The following is an 18915-nucleotide window of genomic DNA, read 5'->3' as shown; positions in this document are numbered from 1 at the left end:
AAGTAGGCTGGCTACAGTGAGAAAAGTAGGCTGGCTACAGTGAGAAAAGTAGGCTGGCTAAAGTGAGAAAAGTAGGCTGGCTACAGTGAGAAAAGTAGGCTGGCTACAGTGAGAAAAGTAGCAGCAAAACGTAGCTACATATATATAAGTCAGAGCTCTGTCTGCTGAGAGAATGCCCGTTTGTGAATTGTCATCCGAGTGGAAAAGTGCAACTGAAGCACAAAATGTGTCTGATGCGGACCACACACATTTACAATAAGCATTTCAGATCTGCGTTTACAAAACGCAGCAGGATATTTATACATTTGATCTTTTTTCTGTGTGAAAAACAAAGATTTCTGCGTTAATGAAACCCCTAACTTAAACTTGCTCGTTATGTAAGTGGCCGAAATAATAAGGTGACGGGGCATGATATTGTGTTAGCTTTCTGCAGTATATATGCATGGTTTTCAAGGGAAGCCATGTTGACCAAGAAGAAACATACCAATAATGTGTCCTTCGTCACTGTGTTTTATAAAAGTCCTTCAATTTGCAAGAGGCTGAAAACAGTGTCCCCCTGTCTCAGTATGTGTAGTCAATCTATCTGATGCGGTCTGGTCAAAACAATGACATTGTTGCTGCTTGTGGCATTCACACCAATCACATCAATCACATCAGAAGCCAAAATTAATTGACAGAAAAAAACTTGAATTGCTGCATCTCGTTGTGTCATTGTCCTCCTCAGCTAGCTAGCTAGCTAGCTAACCAAAATAGTCCCTAACCTAAATTAGCCATGGATGAAGATATGGATTTGGACTTGTGGTTTTACTTAATTCTCTGTACTTGCCAATGATAGTAACAGTGATTCTGATCCAACTACAAATTAATACATTGTGCCCCTGGCCTGAGAGGATGGAAGCTAGATTTGGTATGCTAATGTTAATTAGCTGGCCTGGTGGATCATGAAAAGGAAGTTAGGCTAGCGGGCAAGTGTTTTAGCTAGGTAGCCTAGGGAAACAAAAACTAAAAGCGTGTTTAGGCAACAAGAAAAATAATGGAATTGCCATCTCTCCACAAGTAGGGCGGGTCAACACGTGTTCTACTTGCATGCGTACACATCAGTGCCAGGGACAGCCGCATCATATTTAGCTTACGTTGTTTGGACTAAATAGTTTATGGTATCTTTTAGTTGTCACTGTATTAGACGAAGCATAGGCATATTAGATGATGTTGAAATTATGCTTGAATAGCAGAAACGGCACTTGTTTTCTTTGTGACTTGCGGTAACTCTAAATGGTTCTAAATCCATAGTTGTTTAGTGGAAACATTCACTTGCTTGACCATGAATATGTTTTGTGGACTTCACCAGACAGATGTTGCTCTCCGGTTTTGTAATGAAACAAAAAGGTGTAGTTAAATTTATTCTGCCACTGTTTTCTTATTGTCTCAACCTTAGGCCTGTACACACACACACGTTCAAAAGTTTGGAGTCACTGAGAAATGTCCTTATTTTTGAAAGATAAGCACATTTTCTGTCCATTAAAATAACATCAAATTGATTAGAAATACAGTGTCGACGTTGTTAATGTTGTAAATGACTATTGTAGCTGGAAACGGGAGATTTGTTTTGTTTTGAATTTTACCCCCTTTTCTCCCCAATTTCATGGTATCCAATTGTTAGTAGTTACTATCTTGTCTCATCGCTACAACTCCCGTACAGGCTCGGGAGAGACGAAGGTCGAAAGCCATGCGTCCTCCAAAATACAACCCAACCAAGCCGCACTGCTTTTTTAACACAGCGCGCATCCAACCCGGAAGCCAGCCGCATCAATGTGTCAGGGGAAACACTGTGCACCTGGCGCACCAGCGCCACAGGAGTCGCTGGTGCGCGATTAGACAAGGATATCCCTACCGGCCAAACCCTCCCTAACCCGGACGACGCTAGGCCAATTGTGTGTTGCCCCACAGACCTCCCGGTCGCGGCCGGCTGCGACAGAGCCTGGGCGCGAAACAAGAGTCTCTGGTGGCACAGCTAGCACTGCAATGAAAGGCCCAGATTTATTTTATGGAATATCTACATAGGCCCATTATCAGCAACCATCACGCCTGTGTTCCAATGGCACATTGTGTTACCTAATCCAAGTTTATACTCTGGTTAGACACAGTTTGCGCTGTTCTATGAAGGGAGTAGTACACAGCTTTGTACCAGATCTTCAGTTTCTTGGCAATTTCTCACATGGAATAGCCTTCATTTCTCAGAACAAGAACAGACTGATGAGTTTCAGAAGAAAGTATTTTGTTTCTGGCCATTTTGAGCCTGTAATCAAACCCACAAATGTTGATGCTCCAGATACTCAACTAGTCTAAAGGTCAGTTTTATTGCTTTTTTAATGAGAACTACAGTTTCCGGCTGTGCTAACATAATTGCAAAAGGGTTTTCTAATAATCAATTAGCCTTTGAAAATGATAAACTTGGATTAGCTAACACAACATTCCATTGGAACACAGGAGTGATGGTTGCTGATAGGCGTACAGAGGCCCACTATGTAGATATTCCATTAACCCCCCCCCCAAATAGCCATTTCCAGCAACAATAGTCATTAACAATGTCTAAACTGAATTTCTGATCAATTTGATGTTATTTTAAAATGGACAATTTTTTTTGTTGCTTTTCTTTCAAAATCAAGGACATTTCTAATTGACCCAAACTTTTGAAAGGTAGTGTGTGATCACTATATATATATATACACACACACACACACACACACACACACACACTAGCCATGGGTAGAAAAAGGTATATTACAACCTAATGTGTTGTGATAATTCTCTGTATCCGATATATATATAAATCGGATACAGAGAATTATCACAACACATTAGGTTGTAATATACCTTTTTCTACCCATGGCTAGTCTTCGCTGGTGATTTTACCCACACACCACTACTGACTTTCTGCCTTGTTTGAGAAGTCAAAAGCCTTTGGATGAGTTATCTATACAGCTGCCACTGCAGCTTGATTTCCTTGTGTTTTTTTTCTCCTCTCCGTGCAACATGCACTATCTTAGGGCTTGTGGCCCATCATATACTATGCAGTTACACACTTTTATAGACACTTGAAGTAGTGTGATCATGCGAAACCCAGACATTACCAGGCAGACATGGTGGCTCTGACTGGCGTCTTCCTGCCGCTAGCAGGTCCTGCTCCTTCCGCTTCTTACTCCTCCTCAGGCTGCCGAACCTCTTCATGGACACCAGCGGGTTAAAGCGATGGTTTCAACACCCAATATGAACCATGACCATCCGGGACGAGGCACAACTGTAGAACACCTCTACCCAAAAGTGTAACGAAATAGCTACTATGTCTGATCCATGTTAATAAATAGAATAAAACTAATGTGTTAAAGATTACAAGATCTGTGCCAAAATGAAATTACCCGGAGAAGGGTCATTCCCTACCAGTCAGGAGCTTATTGAAAGTCTCATGAGCAAGGCTACTCTTCCAGCTCTGGATGCCCTTGTGTTGGTCTTCTGGAAAGAGCTGAACCTTTCCTAGCAGGATGTGCTTTGGATTGGAGGGCCCTCTTCAGTCAATGGGCTATCTTGAAGGTCTTTGTTCTCCTGAGTAGATATGTTCTTCTGGTTAAGAGATGCCTCTTCTCCTTCCCATTGATGTGCCATCTGTCATTTAGACATGGTTGGTCTTCATGCTTGCATTTCTTGGAAAGTTAAGGATCTCTTCTAATATTTTCTTATTTCTGTAAACTCGTTCATTAAAATGTCTCAGTGAGTCCAGAAAGCTCTCAGGGTATTGGTGTCTGTGGCAGCTCACAAGCAGGGAAAGAAAGATAGGACGTGTGGAAATTCTGTGTGAGACTAGGTCCAACACTCCCAAGTGATGATGCACAGCGTAGCACAGTTTAACACAGCACACACAGGCCCTCTTCCTCTCGCTCTGCTGAATTTCACTCTGCTCCTCCTCTCTGTTTTGGTTGGACTGTCTCTCGCTCTGCTCTATTTTGCTCCTCTCTGCAGAGCTCTAGTAGTGGTGTCAGGTGCAGCTGTGGGTGGCGTCTAAAATAGTACGCATTTCAGCAGCCTATAAAAAGGAGGCCAGCCTGGGAGGGACACACAAAGTGATTGGCTAAGTGTCTGCGTCCCCCTCAACCCCAACGAACACGTTCAAATCACCACTCACATCTGTCTCGGTCTTCACGTGTACATACTCATAACACTATATCTAAATCAGGGACAGGCTACTGGCATCCTACAAGCCCCCCTTTTGTAGGCCCGCGGATCTATTTCACACAAAAAAACAAGTTACAATAATAGAATACATGAGGTGTTATTTCGAAATGTTGTTGTGCATCAGCAGTCACTCAATTTGTCCATGTCAGCTAAATTGTTTTAGATTGGTAAGCAGTGGTGGAATAAGTATGCAACTGTCATACTTGAGTAAAAGTAAAGATACCAGATGGCACCATTTCCTTGTTTTTTTATTGACAGAAAGCCAAAGCATGTGTGTGTTTAATGAGTCCGCCAGATCAGAGGCAGTAGGAATGACCGGGGATGTTCGGTTGATGAGTGAGTGAATTGTACTGTTGTCCTGTTCTGCTAAGCATTCAAAATGTAACAAGTACTTTTGGTTTCAAGGGAAATGTATGGAGTAAAGTACAATATTTTCTTAAGGAATGTAGTGAAGTAAAAGTAGTCAAATAAATAGTAAAATACAGATACCCCCCCAAAAAACAACTTAAGTAGAACTTTAAAGTATTTTTACACCAAGTTAGCATAGCTATGTAAACGTTGTAAGCAATGTTGAAATACCGGCCGGGGGTGGGCCCATTGATCATCAACTATCATATAAAAAAAAAACACAGCAAACATTTGCCTCCACCCTTTGGCAAAACATGTACAATTGCAGCAAACTTGCTTTAAAACTGCAACATTTTCTCTACACCATGGCACAATTGACTGAACTTGAAAACAGCGTTGTTTAAAAAAAAACATTCACTGTCACACATTTTGTTGCTACAGCCTGAATTTAAATAGACGTTTCTCACCCATCTACACACAATACCCCATAATGACAAGGTGAAAACATTAGACATTTTTGCAAATGTATTGAAAGTTAAATACAGAAATATCTCATTTACTTTAGTACTCACAATAGTTTGTAGAAGCACCTTTGGAAGTGATTACAGCTCTGAGTCTTTCTGGATAAGTCTTAAGAGCTTTCCACACCTAGATTGTGAAACATTTGTACATTATTATTTTCAATATTCTTTAAGCTCTGTCAAATGAGTTGTTGATCATTGCTAGACAACCCTTTTTCCAAGTCTTGCCATAGATTTAAGTCAAAACTGTAACTTGGCCACTCAGGATCATTCACAGTCTTCTTTGTAAGCAACTACAGCGTAGATTTGGCCTTGTGTTTTAGTCTATTGTCTTGCTGAAAGGTGAATTCATCTCCCCATAACTGGAAAGCAGACTGAAGCAGGTTTTCCTTCAGGATTTTGCCTGTGCTTAGCTTCATTCCATTTAAAAAAAATCTATCTGAAAAACTCCCCAGTCTTTCACAATGACAAGCATACCCATACATGATGCAGCCACCACTATGCTTGAAAATATAGAGTGGTACTCGGTGATGTGTTGTTTTGGATGTGCCCTAAACATCAATTTTGTTCTGAATACAAAGTGTTATTTGCTTTGCCAATTTTTTTGCAGGATTACTTTAGAGTCTTGTTGCAAACAAAATGATTGAGTATTTGTATTCTGTTCAGGCTTCCTTCCTTTTCACTCTGTCAATTAGGTTAGTATTGTGCTGTAACTAAAATGTTGATCCATCCTTAGTGAAATCCCAGAGCAGTTTCCAAGTGAATTAGGAAGGACGCCTGTATCCCTGTAGTGACTGGGTGTATTGATACACCATCCAAAGTGTAATTAACAACTTCACCATCACCATTTTTTTACCCATCTACCAATAGGTGCCCTCTGGTCTTTGTGGTTGAATCTGTGTTTGAAATTCACTGCTCGACAGAAAGAACTTGAATGTGGAGGGTACAGAGAGGAGGTAGTCAATCAAAATAACCATGTTAAACCATGTTAAACACTTTTATTGAGTCCATGCAACTTAAGTGACCTGTTAAGCACATCTTTATTCCTGAACTTATTTAGGCCATAGCAAAATGTTTGAATACATAGACTCAAAACAATCCACATTTTCATTTATGATCAATTTGTTAAGGAAAAATTAAAAACAATTCTACTTTGACATTATGAGGTATTGTGTGTAGGCTAGTGACAAACACCCAAACGTAATCCATTTTCATTTCAGGCTGTAATACAACATGTGGAAAAAGTAAAGGGGTGTGAATACTTTGAAGGCTCCGTGTGTACTTCTGGTGGAACATTCTGTCTCACAGAGCGACAGCTAGGTCAGTTCACTGTCCCAGTACTGTAGCGCACTCAGTAAGGCTGACCTTTAAAAAGTGCTGATCCCAGCCTCAGATCACCTCAACCATCCTCAGCTGACTGAAGGGACGCCCCAAGGTCTTTCTCTGGTCTGGCCTGGCGCCAGTGGAGTCATCTGATCAGATGGGTGCCACACACCCTGTGATGACCCAGTTAGTTATGACTGACTGGCTTCTACACTACCGAAGATCCATTCAAATGGTTATGCAACTGATCAGCCCGAACAAGTCAAACAGTTTAGCAGAGCATGAATGTGGAGATGCAGTCAAGTGTTAACTTTGACCTGCTCCTATGACACCTCAATTGTTTTTACGCTGGGGAGGGGGGAGAAAAAGTACAAATAGCTTATTATATTATAAAACCCAAATGTCAGTAGATGCCATGCATTTAAGCCCCTGTAGAAAATATAGAATTCTTGACATCCAAGCCCCAAACAATTTCTTATAAAGTGATGGATGGAAGGAAGAGAGCAAGAAATTAACAGGGCATAGCACACTCTTGTGGCAACTGATGCTCGATTACAACAATAGTTTAAATACACCATGAACCTTCAAGAGTCGTGGCCCCAGTCACTGTATGAGATTCAGTACTGTTGGTGACCCATATTAATCTTCAGGAGAAAACAGAGCTTGCCCCAAGCTAAGGCCTGGCCCCAGATGGCATTTTCCATTATAAGCTGCCAAACAAGACTTCATAGGAACTGGGAAGAATGGGTGAACACCAGCCAGGGAAAGTGACTCCCCTTTTAGGTGTTTTACCAAAGTATTTCTATGCACAACAGACTGATTTTAATTAGACCATTAACTATACAAGTACTGAGACTGAAGAGCTAAAGTCCTTCGGTTAACTCTGCACTCTGGCCATTTGACAAGGAAGCTACTCTCTACTACTCAACAAATCACTTCCAACCAGTCATTATTTTGGTAACTTGAAACCTAAAGTCATAAAGGCTACATAACACTGTCATAATCATAAACAGTCATGACTGTTTAATTATTTTTAAATTGACAGTTTCCTTTAGTACTGTAGCTGTCGTCCAAGACCTTTCTAATGTTTTAAAGAGTAAATACTAATCAACATTACTACCAGGGTTGCGTGTTGACTCTTAACTCTGGTGGTGACATGCAATAGTATCATTCACAATGTAAATTTGGCCTAATAATACATACTTCTATGGAGATTAGCTAGAAAACATGTGCTTGGACTAGTTCAATGAATCCCAGAGGCCAGCAAGACAATAGGACATTCTGGCTTTAGAGGCCACCCATGAAAGTCAGAAAACATAAGCTAAACAAAGCCCTCTATGTTGTCACTTTTTCTTTTAACCCCAAGAGGAAGTTGTTGACACTGATAAGAGTCTAAATAAGGAAGGAAGCACATCTGTCTGCAGTCCTTGAATAATACTGTATGGCCCTCTAAGATTAAGACCCAGAATGGTCTTGGTCATGATGGGTCACTGAGCTCTCAGGACATGGCAATAAGATGGTGATAAGGTTTGCATTGTTTTTGCTTTCCAGAAGGGGACTGCTGCCCCCTACAGCTCTTGCAGGGCTTTTTAGCACGAATGCGCTAGGACTGTCTAGGGCCATTTTCTTTTGATGAGCTATCTGTGTTTCCTATGGTATTTATTCCATATTATTACAGTGTGTCTGCACATAATTCAGTCATTGATAATTATGTCAAAATCAAAGTCTAAGATCACAATAATGCTGATAACTTCCTGCCTTGAGGTTTTTCAGCAAATACAGGAAACAGTCAGCTCTTTGAAATATATTTATTTGTATTACCTTTCCTGGTCCTAGAAAAGAGCTTGATGCTAGAGTTGGATGATGAGTTGGGCGAAGAGCGGAATATACCACTGAAGCTGAGGCAAAGGGGGGATTTGGGTGGTGAGGGGACCTGGTGGGTGGAGAGGTAGGGGGAAATGGTTCTGGATGAGCCAGGGCTGATCCGGGACTGGGAGTGGGCAGCCATGGGACTGGAGGGTTGGCTGACACCGGCAGGACCACCCCTCACAAAGAGTCCTTTAGTTGGGCTGACAGAGTGGCTGCAGACCTCTCCCTGAGATAGAAGAGAGGGGAAGGTAATTAATTGACATACACTCATGCAAATACCTTGTTTGTTTATGCACAATGTGTCACTATACAGTTAAGCAGAATGATATATTGACACCTGGGAATATTGTGAGAGGCTTTGTGGACTGTAGTCAAAGAAACCACAAGTCCACATTAGCATAAAATAAAAGTTGTTTCACCTCACAATTTCCATCTGTTTGCTTTATAATTCATGAGAGCCTGTGTGGAATATATAAGGCTTGACAGTCTGTAGGAGATGCCCACGGCATTGGTGAAGTCACTTCTCTTTGTCTGAGATATGAAACCATGTGACCTATCACATTACCCCATGGAACTGCATGCGTACAGTCGTACCACCCAGTGTTGGGGAAGCTTCTCTGAAAATAAAGTTTACCAAGCTACCGATTACTTCACACTGGAAGAAGTTAAGCTACTATTAGAAAAAAAATGTTTATTTAAAAAGTTACTTTGGAAACGTAGCTCATCACTAAACTACTTTGTGAAAAATTATCATATGTAATTCTGAAAATGTCAAGACTACAAATTGCAAGAACTGTTCACTTTGGGGTCATAAGTTAACAGAATGTGTAATTTAGCCTTTTGAACACAAAAACTGTTTCAAGTAGGAACGAGGCAGGTCTGGTTCCAAAAAAGGAAATTGCCTACTTCACCCATATTTTCTTTTTTTTTTTGCAAAAAAAAGTAGTGTGCAGTTCCAGTAGTTAGCTACACTGCAAAAAAAGTGAAACTGAATACGCTACCTGGATTTGAATTTAGTTAAACTACCACGAAGCTACTGCAAAATGTAGTTAAATTACTAGTTGAACTAGAGTTCACTACTCCCCAAGCATCAAAAGGAAGTATCATGTTGTGAGCTCTATCCAGCCAATATCACCATTGGCTGGTTTTAGGGGTTGATAAGGCCAGATAGCAAATGACAGAGCACCTGGGGGTGACACAGGATTCCTCACAATGCTCGAACTACATTCTCTGAAAAACACAACAACCAACCGCTTCTTGTCACAATGCCCACTTAACCTGGAAGCCAGCCGCACCAATGTGTTGGGGGAAACGCGTACACCTGACAACCTTGTCAAAGCGCCACTCGGGGGGCCCCCATTAAACTTCAAAGTTTTACCTATTCCAGACCTTTTCAATATATATATATATTTTTTAAATCCCATATGACAGAACTCAGTTGCAGTGACCAAGAACATTAACCCCTGTGTTCAATAGTATTACAGAAATGACTGTAGGACACCATCTAGCTTACAGTGGACTGCCTATCTGGGAAATAGGTTAAAGCATTGCTTTGTGTTGTGGGTAAATGTGCTACAGATTGAGAAGGAGCTCCGTCAAACATGTCTGAAGGGGAAACACAGAGTCAGTGAAAAACAGTGCAACAACCTGTGTTGCAAAAAAATATATGGGTAAAAGTGAGAGGCTGAAAATGAGAATTTCATACACATATACAGTGGGCAAAAAAAGTATTTAGTCAGCCACCAATTGTGCAAGTTCTCCCACTTAAAAATATGAGGCCTGTAATTTTCATCATAGGTACACTTCAACTATGACAAACAAAATGAGGGGGAAAAAATCCAGAAAATCACATTGTAGGATTATGAATGAATTTGCAAATTATGGTGGAAAACAAGTATTTGGTCACCTACAAACAAGCAAGATTTCTGGCTCTCACAGATCTGTAACTTCTTATTTAAGAGGCTCCTCTATCCTCCACTCGTTACCTGTATTAATGGCACCTGTTTGAACTTGTTATCAGTATAAAAGAAACCTGTCCACAACCTCAAACAGTCACACTCCAAACTCCACTATGGCCAAGACCAACGAGTCGTCAAAGGACACCAGAAACACAATTGTAGACCTGCACCAGGCTGGGAAGACTGAATCTGCAATAGGTAAGCAGCTTGATTTGAAGAAATCAACAGTGGGAGCAATTATTAGGAAATGGAAGACATACAAGACCACTGATAATCTCCCTCAATCTGGGGCTCCATGCAAGATCTCACACCGTTGGGTCAAAATGATCACAAGAATGGTGAGCAAAAATCCCAGAACCACAAAGGGGACCTAGTGAATGACCTGCAGAGAGCTGGGACCAAAGTAACAAAGCCTACCATCAGTAACACACTACGCCACCAGGGACTCAAAATCCTGCAGTGCCAGCAGACGTGTCCCCCTGCTTAAGCCAGTACATGTCTAGGCCCGTCTGAAGTTTGCTAGAGAGCATTTGGATGATCCAGAAGATGATTGGGAGAATGTCATAGTCAGATGAAACCAAAATATAACTTTTTGGTAAAAACTCAACTCGTCATGTTTGGAGGACAAAGAATGCTGAGTTGCATCCAAAGAACACCATATCTACTGTGAAGCATGGGGGTGGAAACATCATGCTTTGGGGCTGTTTTTCTGCAAAGGGACCAGGATGACTGATCCGTGTAAAAGAAAGAATGAATGGGACCATGTATCGAGATTTTGAGTGAAAACCTCCTTCCATTAGCAAGGGCATTGAAGATTGAAACGTGGCTGGGTCTTTCAGCATGACAATGATCCCAAACACACCGGCCGGGCAACGAAGGAGTGACTTCATAAGAAGCATTTCAAGGTCCTGGAGTGGCCTAGCCAGTCTCCAGATCTCAACACCATAGAAAATCTTTGAAGGGAGTTGAAAGTCTGTGCTGCCAAGCAACAGCCCCAAAACATCACTGCTCTAGAGGAGATCTGCATGGAGGAATGGGCCAAACTACCAGCAACAGTGTGTGAAAACCTTGTGAAGACTTACAGAAAACGTCACTGCCAACAAAGGGTATATAACAAAGTATTGAGATAAAACGTTTGTTGGTGGCTGACTAAATACTTTTTTGCCCCAAGTTAAAGCCTATTGGGGATTGTGCTACTATATATTAATAAGCGAATGCGAAAATGTTGTGATAAAACACTATCAGTGCTTTTAGATGAAACAGTAAAATATTGCAGAGAAGTGTTTAGGTGACAGAAAACAGGCTACGAACTCAAAGGATTGCCAAGAGAAAATTACAACCACACTTACAGTGCATTTGGGAGAAGTTTCTCTAAACATTCCTTATTGGTCCAGATATACTGGTACTGTACAACATATCACCAAATCAGTCCTGAGCCTCTAATTTCCTTTCCACAATGTTTGAGGATGATATTAGCTTAAGACTGGCCCTACTCTACAGACATTTCTGTTTGGCCAATCCTGTAACAAATCTGAGAGAGACAGAACACACCCTACTTCTCTGTTTGCCAACAAACTTTCTTATTGCACAACAGCGTGTTTAGGCAAGCTAGTCAGATTGGAGAGTTTTATAAACAAATCTATCAGCTAGTTCAAAACATGAGGAAAGACCGGTGGTTCAAGTTAAGTTAATGGTCACATGCACAAGTGAAATGCCTTTCTTGCAAGCGCTAATTCACTACAAACAGTTGAAAAAAATATATATCAAGAAGGAATCAAATCCTATAATTAAGAGAAAAAGACTGAGGTTGTTGGGAAAATAACTACTGGAGGCACTTAAAGACTGAGAAGGAAGAGAAGCTTGCTTTGTAGAAAATCATGATAGAAGTGAGAAAAAGCTAAACGAAACCGCTACCAACTCAAAACCAAAGACTACACATATAGTAAGAGATTGCACAACCAAGAAGTTGTCTAATCATCCCTGTAGGGTCAACCCCAACTAGACAACTGGTCGATTGTTTGGTCTTCAGGCTGTTGGTCAACCGAGATAGTTGAGCAGTAACACATACATATAACCTGTTTTTGCTTTGTCATTATGGGAGGTATTGACTGTAGATTGATGAGGGGAGAAAAAAAAAGCGATTTAATACATTACAGCGTTATTCTAAAATGTAACAAAATGTGAAGAAAGTCAAGCGGTCTGAAAACTTTTTGAATGCACTTTACACACAACCAGTCAAACGTTTGGACACATTTTTATAGTTGAGATTCTTCCAAGTAGCCACCATGTCTTGATGACAGCTTTGCACACTCTTGGCATTTTCTCAACCAGCTCATAAAGTAGTCACCTGGAATGCATTTTCAATTAACAGGTGTACCTTGATAAAAGTACATTTGTAAATCTTAATGCATTTGAGCCAATCAGTTGTTGTGACAAGGTGGGGGGGGGGATGTATACAGAAGATTGCTTATTTGAGCTGTTCTTGCCAAATAGGGCTGGGAGAAATGACAAACCATCATTACTTTAAGACATGAAGGTCACTCAATGCAGAATATTAAGAACTTCGCACTTGAAGAAATATTCAGTCGCAAAAACCATCAAGAGCTATGATGAAACTGGCTCTCATGAGGACCGCCACAGGAAAGGAAGACCCAGAGTTACCTCTGCTGCAGAGGATAATTTCAATAGAGTTACCAGCCTCAGAAATTGCAGCCCAAATAAATGCTTCAGAGTTCAAGTAACAGACACATCTCAACATCAACTGTTCAGTGGAGACTGCGTGAATCAGGCCTTCATGGACAAATTGCTGCAAAGAAACCACTACTAAAATGACACCAATAAGAAGACTTGCTTGGGCCAAGAAACACAAGCAATGGACATTAGACAGGTGGAAATCTGTCCATTGGTCTGATGAGTCAAAATTAGATTTTTGGTTCCAACCGCTGTGTCTTTGTGAGACGCCGAGTAGGTAAACGGATGATCTCTGCATGTGTGGTTCCCACAGTGAAGCATGGAGGAGGTGGTGTGATGGTGCTTTGCTGGTGACACAGTCATTTATTTAGAATTCAAGGCACACAGTTGAAGTCGGAAGCTTACTTACACAATCAAATCAAAGTTTGTCACGTGCGCCGAATACAACAGGTGCAGACCTTACAGTGAAATGCTTACTTACAGGCTCTAACCAATAGTGCAAAAAAAATAAGTATTAGGTGAACAATAGGTAGGTAAAAAAATAAAACAATAGTAAAAAAAAGACAGGCTATATACAGTAGCGAGGCTATAAAAGTAGCGAGGCTACATACAGACACTGGTTAGTCAGGCTGATTGAGGTAGTATGCACATGTAGATATGGTTAAAGTGACTATGCATATATCATAAACAGATAGTAGCAGCAGTATAAAAAGAGGGGTTGTGGTGGTGGTGGTGGGGGGGTCACAATGCAAATAGTCCGGGTAGCCATTCGATGACCTGTTCAGGAGTCTTGGCTAAATGCCTTAGCCAAATACATTTAAACTCAGTCTTTCACAATTCCTGACATTTAATCCTAGTAAATATTCCCTGTCTAAGGTCAGTTAGGATCTCCAATTTATTTTAAGAATGTGAAATGTCAGAATAATAGTAGAGAATGATTTATTTCAGTTACTTCTTTCATCACATTCCCAGTGGGTCAGAAGTTTACATACACTCATTTAGTATTTGCTAGCATTGCCTTTAAAATTGTTTAACTTGAGTCAAATGTTTTGGGTAGCCTTCCACAAGCTTCCCACAATAAGTTGGGTGAATTTTGGCCCATTCCTCCTGACAGAGCTGGTGTAACTGAGTCAGGTTTGTGGGCTTCCTTGCTCGCACAGGCTTTTTCAGTTCTGCCCAACAAATCTTCTATTGGATTGAGGTCAGGGGTTGTGATGGGCACTCCAATACCTTGACTTTGTTGTCCTTAAGCCATTTTACCACAAATTTGGAAGTATGCTTGGGGTCATTGTCCATTTGGAAGACCCATTTGCGACCAAGCTTTAACTTCCTGACTGATGTCTTGAGATGTTGCTTCGATATAACCACATAATTGTCCTTTCTCATGTTGCCATCTATGTTGCGAAGAGCCCGGATCTCAATCCCATTGAGCACATCAGGGACCTGTTGGATCGGAGGGTGAGGGCTAGGGCCATTCCCCCCAGACATGTCCGGGAAATTGCAGGTGCCGTGGTGGAAGAGTGGGGTAACATCTCACAGCAAGAGCTGGCAAATCTGGTGCAGTCCATGAGGAGATGCACTGCAGTACTTACTGCAGCTGGTGGCCACACCGGGTACTGACTATTACTTTTTGACCCCCCCCTTTGTTCAGGGACAGATTATTCCATTTCTGTTAGTCACCTGACTGTGGAACTTGTTAAGTTTATGTCTCAGTTGTTGAATGTTGTTATGTTCATACAAATATTTACACATGTTAAGTTTGCTGAAAATAAAGACGTTGATAGTGAGGACGTTTCTTTTTTTGCTGAGTTTAGAAGTAGGCCTATAGGCTACCTGGCCTGCGCACAGATGTGCCCATTTGAGGATGTGCCCATTTGGGGATATGATTGTATTTCTGATTGGCTTAACGCATCACCACTAATGACTTGTGGAGCTTCCCAATGTTATGTTTCTTCACCTGAAACAGGAAGCAAACAAAGTCTGAGAATGACAATAGTTCAAAGTATTTGAAAAATCTTTCCAGCTGTCTCCCTTTCGATAACCACTCAGCATGAAAGTTAAAAATGTCAAGCTCTGATCGAGTGGAAACGTCATAGAATAGGCTTCTTATCAGTGCTTGACTTGAACTGAAATAGGTTCTGATACTCATTTTGGGTGCTGGTACTGTTTATATTTAGGTGCAGGAGCTCCACAATACTTTTGAGCTAATATTCTATAAGTGGAATAGGAGCTCAAGCAGTAGAACATTTGAGGTGCTGGATAGAGATGTGATTAACCACATGACAATGATTGAGATATGAAGACGTTATTGTAAATTTAATGAAACGGTTTCACAAAGATGTGCTTATCAAAACCTTAATTTCTACCGATCTGTGTGCCAGTTAAGATAAATTGGCATTCCACATGAGAAAGGTTGCAGACTCCTCGTGTAGCCTATTACCTGCAACTTCAGGAGAGTAATGGCAGAATCTGCAAAAGCCAGTAGGAGCGTTAAGAGAATAGTTGGTTCAGGTTAAGTTTTCTTCTGATTATCTAGATCTCTGGTGCCCTCGAGGAATCAAACTGTAAGCTTAAAGGATCAGACAAGCTCAATGCATATAGTTGATTTTATTAAAACATAGGGTGTCCATATATGGAGAAAATCCATTTAAACATTTTGAGCAATAAATTGGTCGGGAAAAAAAACAACTTTCAGGCGACCAAGATTCTAATTAGCCGGGATAGCCCTACATTGCTGATAACCAGTCTTTGAAACTTAGCACGCTTTCTACTATTTTAAAACACCCATGTCCCAGTAGAATGCTGAGCTCCTGCTACCGAGCAGAGAAACCTTCATTAAGTCCAGAGAGATCACTTTGTCTACAAACTCACTGTCATGTGACATCCATTTCCACAGGACATCAGACGTCTACCCACCCAACTAGAAGTACCATCAGAGGGCTCCAGAACAATGTCTGTCACACTGCCTGTGTCCAAACACAGTGCTCAGATAACTTAAAACCATTCAATAGAGTCCAGTGCAGCAGTTTTTATTTCAATAACAAATCATTTCTGGGTAACAATTAAATACCTTACTGTGATTGTTTTTCTTTCATCAGTTTAATTGAAAACAAAAATAGCTTCTTAGCAAATAGCAATTTCTCAAGCAAGAATTTGATCACTGTTTGGAAATGTTCTGAATGGAGGGGAAAACTATCTGTTATTGGCAGAGAGGTTTAGAACTCTTTCTTAATTGGTCTATTAACTAATTTACCATCTGCTGAGGTCAACAGGAAATTACCAACAAATCTTACACTAAAGGGGCATTATGATAATTTCACAGTATTATTCCAACATCATAGTGGGGAAATATATATAAAGCACAGGAACATCATGTTTTGGACCACACTGGGCCTTTAAAATTAAGGGTAAAGGTGAGAAGCGCAATGCTGTCGGTCAAGAACAACTTAATTGTGTGTAACCACGAGTATGAAGAAAATACCATTTACATTTGGATAGCCATCCTTGCCAAAGCCTCCAGACTTGCCGTCCAGTATGGGGAAGGAGAAAGCACTTACGTCCTGCAGACAGAGAAGGCTTTTAGCCAATTTTGACAAGAAAAATGGACATGTTACATCCAGAGACTGATTGACTGGACCAAAATGTAATTTCCGGCTTTAGGTGCAATCTGCTTCCGGCGAGACATGTTAAGCTCTGAAAGAGGAGAAACGTGTTAAACCACTACTGGGGCATGGCATTACCAGGAAATACATTTACCCTAGCTTTCAGTATAGACCTACTGTATAACTTTCAAGTTCTGCAAGTCAATCATGTTTAAAATGGAGAAAGGGCAATAATTCATAGCAATAAACAAATGTAGTTGTGTGGAAAAGCAGATGCGTCTACACATCTAGAGGCATTTTTAATCCATGCATTACTCCTGGGAGGGATCTATTGGATGCCACCCAAAGAAGACCAATGAGGTGCAGCAACATGAATGTAGCAGCAGTCAGCACCGACAGTAATAATTCACTGTCATTCAAATAACTTAGGGCCTATTTGCTCTGCAGATGTTGGGGCATTTTCTTAATATAGAAAATGCAAGCTTAGATAATGCACATAGTATAAATATATCAGATATTGTCTAGGGAAACAAAGAAAACCCATAATTATGCTAGCCTGGTTTAACAAGACTGTACACAGTGCTCACTGCTCACCATTGTTTCAGGTTAAACACACTGATATGATGCCAATGCGATCAGTGACTTGGTTCATTTGAGCAGAGAGGACATGATGCAAAGGGAAACCAGAATAATACTCTGAAATTCAATAAAATCAGGACTTTCTCTCTAGCTTCTTTGTTGCCCCTAGTTACGGTGCAGGGACACAATGCATCATGACTCAGTGGTTTAGAGCAGACCAGAGCAGTGTGTTTCCAGCTGTTTCCCCAGCTTCCTCTATATTCTCACACAAAAACATCAAATACCTTATTGCCCATAAGCCAACTAGATTGGAAATAATTGTTCTAAACAGTAACTGATTATAACAATAACTGAATAACAGAAACGGAATAACAATGCTGGTGCATTTAAGGAATGAATCAAGGCCCGATTAGACCTCAGTGGTATTTGGATTGTGTAAATAGACCAGTACAGGATGAATTTTAAGTATGAGTATGGGATGGGCTTCAGGTCTTTGACATGATTTCAATGCATCATATGTTGATTGTGGTAGTGATGATGAAAATGATGATGGCATATTGCATTTAAATTTAGATGTGAATAGACATGAACATTTCACCCCCAAAATCAAGCGAATAGCTGATGTTGAGTCCATGTTTTGAAGACTTGATGCTGGGGCGGCAGGTAGCCTAGTGGTTGAGCGTTCGGACTAGTAACCGAAAGGTTGCAAGATTGAATCGCTGAGATCACAAGGTAAAAATATGTTGTTCTGCCCCTGAACAAGGCAGTTAACCCACTGTTCCTAGACCAGTTAACCCACTGTTCCTAGGCCCTCATTGAAAATAAGAATGTGTTCTTAACTGACTTGTCGAGTTAAATAAAGATGTTAAAAAAATTAAATAAAAAATGGGGGGGGGGGGGAACTAGCATCATCTCATGCCTGTCCAAAGTTCAGGTTTGTGAAAAGAATCTGTCAAAAAAGGCAACCTGAACAATGTTGTTTTTGATTATGATGTCATTACAAAAAAATATATAAAAACATGACCTCAACTGTGAGGTCTCGACGCTGTGAATTGGAAAAGATGCCCAGGTGATTGATGTAACAATGCGGACACACGGACATACTTGAAAGTTACATTTTTTGCAACATTACAAACACAGATCATGCAGTTCACTGCGATAATCACACACACAACCTACTCTTTCCACAATGCCACGTCAACAAACACCTGTAGGTGTCAAACAACAGACTATAATTTACGAACTTACTGGCATATTTAGGCGTAGTGTTCTCTTTTTCTTCGAGGTTTTCATATCCTTCTTGTTGGACTCCATCACGGTGCTTCCCATTTTCAGACGAATTACCCTGTTTTCTTTGTTTTTAACGAGTTTGAGTAAATTGCGTGATATTATACCATACGTCTTTATCTGAAAACGAAGTTGTAAGTCAACGTTCTTTAGAAGAAACTAGTTAATTTACCAGGAAGTATAGCCAACCGACGCATTACAGACAAGGGGTGTGTTCACATCAAGAAGACTGTGCGCGCTGCTTTTCACTAACAGATGTCAGTAAAGCATGGCTTCATTATTGGTTCCTATTTCATTGACTCCTTCCCTAGATCCTAACTCCTACCTTTTCCATTTCCTCCACAAATATAAACATTGGTTGATTAAGCAGAGCACAGCATCACATTTTATTCAAAGGGATATGTTAGGGGGGGGACGGGGGACGACGACGAATTTCACTGGCTGACCATTTCAGATCTCCAAACTCAGAAAGGAATAGGACACAGGACAAAGATTGAAATGGAACACATA

General features: G+C 40.7%; 1 protein-coding gene across 5 annotated transcripts in view; it reads right to left on the bottom strand.

The window, feature by feature from the left end:
* The window catches only part of LOC124009151 (5'-AMP-activated protein kinase subunit gamma-2-like), a 37545-nt gene extending 18874 nt beyond the window's left edge, over positions 1–18671 (bottom strand). The window contains exons 1-3 of one of the 5 annotated variants that reach the window (XR_006834232.1): positions 18367–18671; positions 16426–16497; positions 8241–8514 (exon numbers count right to left, since the gene is read on the bottom strand). Coding sequence is in view for 4 of the 5 variants with exons in the window: in XM_046320668.1 (XP_046176624.1) it covers positions 8241–8514; positions 16426–16497; positions 18367–18447 (427 nt within the window). In the remaining variant the exon portion in view is untranslated. Of the gene's footprint in view, positions 1–3131; positions 4027–8240; positions 8515–16418; positions 16498–18366 lie in introns of those variants that run through there. The other 4 variants (XM_046320668.1, XM_046320670.1, XM_046320669.1 and 1 more) reach the window with 4 other exon arrangements.
* Between the last annotated feature and the right edge of the window lie 244 nt (positions 18672–18915).

The sequence above is a fragment of the Oncorhynchus gorbuscha genome, linkage group LG22, assembly GCF_021184085.1.
Source record: "Oncorhynchus gorbuscha isolate QuinsamMale2020 ecotype Even-year linkage group LG22, OgorEven_v1.0, whole genome shotgun sequence".
Lineage (NCBI taxonomy): Eukaryota > Metazoa > Chordata > Actinopteri > Salmoniformes > Salmonidae > Oncorhynchus > Oncorhynchus gorbuscha.
This window is presented reverse-complemented; position numbering and strand designations above follow the sequence as displayed.